The following is a 1,759-nucleotide window of genomic DNA, read 5'->3' as shown; positions in this document are numbered from 1 at the left end:
GAATCAATAAGGGTAGTATGGGTAAAATAAAATATTCATTGTTGTTGTGATTCACTGGAGTTTTCAAAAGCACCTAGAAACCTGCTTTCTGTTTTTGCTGTGTGGAGTTGAGAATTGTGGGGGAAAGCCGTTTTTAATTTTTTTACCAAACACCAAAACTGTTGTAAGTGATTGAGAATTGTCATCCACAGCTGCTTTTGGATCCTTCACCGCAATCCCAAACGGGGCTGAGCTTTTTCTTAGTGCACTTTTTATTTTCTGTGTGACAACATAATGTTTTTCTTGTATAATATATTTATATATATATATATTAATATACCCAAAAAAAAATAAAATTGGGTCCCACTAGAAACTGCCGGGCGGTCGCCCCTGCCGGCTCTGCTCAGGGCCGCCCTGAAAGGAACAATACAGTATTAATTTAGACTGATTGACTTTGATTTGTGTCCTTGGAGGTCTTCTATCCTCTCACTCTTTCTCCAAAAGCAAACAAAACAGGGTACGTGGTCATATCAATTATCAACCATATATACGTACCCCAAGTGTCCCCACAAGTCTTCATATACACTCATAATTATTCAACCTCTCAACATATATTTTTCTCTTCACTTGTGATAAGTTTTTCCTTGATTTGTACCACAAAAACAAAAAGTTTTTCCTTGATTGGAAAAATGAAGAATATGTACTTCTTTCCTCGAGCTCTTCTTCATTCTCTCATGGTAGTTTGCTTTGTAACTTCTGCTTTGGGAGCTACTCGATTGCCAAAAGATGAAGGTATTTATTGATGAGCTACTCGATTGCTTGAAATGGAATGGAGTATATATAGTGTTCATTTGTTGCATTTTATTTTGTATATTTGTAGTACAAGCTTTGGAAGATATTGCAAATAGACTGGGGAAGATGGACTGGAATTTCAGTGCAGATCCATGCAGCCGAAAAGATGGCTGGTTTACTACTCCAAATGATACAAGCAAAGGATTTGAGAATAACGTCACCTGCAATAATTGCTCCTTTGTCAATGCCACCTGCCATGTTACCGGCATGTATGTAACTCTCTCTCTCTCTCTCTCTCTCTAAATAATAATGAGTTCATGATCAGTTCTATATATCTATTAATTTTTTTGAACGTTATGAGTGGAATTCACTGTAAAAGATAGAGGAAAATCATTTTCCACATACACATATGCATGGTCGATTATCCTCAGCCGCACATGAATAATTTATCTTTAACTTAATTATATTTTGAATGTGTTTGTTTCTTTTTTATGTATTAATGATTCATCTTTTGTTTTCTCTGTTTGTTTTTTGTGAGCAACTTTGGTTCTGGTTTTGATTAATTTTCACGTGAAAGAGCTTAAAGTTTAGAAGGATATATAAGATCATAAGTGGAGTCGTCATCATCATTATCATTATCATGTATATAAAGTAAACAGCTAGCCCTCCAATCCAATTACATCGAATGAACACTGAAAATAGGTGTGAGGGTCCCATACTCCCATTAACAATGACTGCTTCGGTAGGCTGTCGCTAGCAGGTCTATATACATTGTCTGGAAGACCCAGACTTGTATATAACATTGACCATGACTTGTATAAACATTCATGCATCCTATATTTAATTATTTATAGCAGCTAGCAAAGAGATGTTGATTTGTTTGTCCACAAAATTAAAAGAGATGTTGATTTGAATCGGGTCAGGTTTTGATTCACTACTGGTCGGTCCACCACAATTGACTAAAGGGGGGCTATTCAGACCACCCTAT

General features: G+C 36.0%; 1 protein-coding gene across 2 annotated transcripts in view; it reads left to right on the top strand.

The window, feature by feature from the left end:
- Positions 1 to 574: 574 nt before the first annotated feature.
- Positions 575 to 1,759, top strand: part of LOC147297875 (putative leucine-rich repeat receptor-like serine/threonine-protein kinase At3g14840) — an 8,316-nt gene continuing 7,131 nt past the window's right edge. For both annotated transcript variants that reach the window (XM_086230209.1, XM_086230208.1), the window contains exons 1-2: positions 575 to 771; positions 860 to 1,040. In XM_086230209.1, the coding sequence (XP_086086335.1) occupies positions 669 to 771; positions 860 to 1,040 (284 nt within the window). In that variant the 5' untranslated portion in view covers positions 575 to 668. The remainder of the gene's footprint in view (positions 772 to 859; positions 1,041 to 1,759) is intronic.

This window comes from Dryas octopetala, chromosome 1, assembly GCF_963921425.1.
Source record: "Dryas octopetala chromosome 1, drDryOcto1.1, whole genome shotgun sequence".
Taxonomy (NCBI): Eukaryota; Viridiplantae; Streptophyta; class Magnoliopsida; order Rosales; family Rosaceae; genus Dryas; species Dryas octopetala.
The sequence above is the reverse complement of the archived record's forward strand: the minus strand, read 5'-3'. Positions and strand labels throughout refer to the sequence as shown.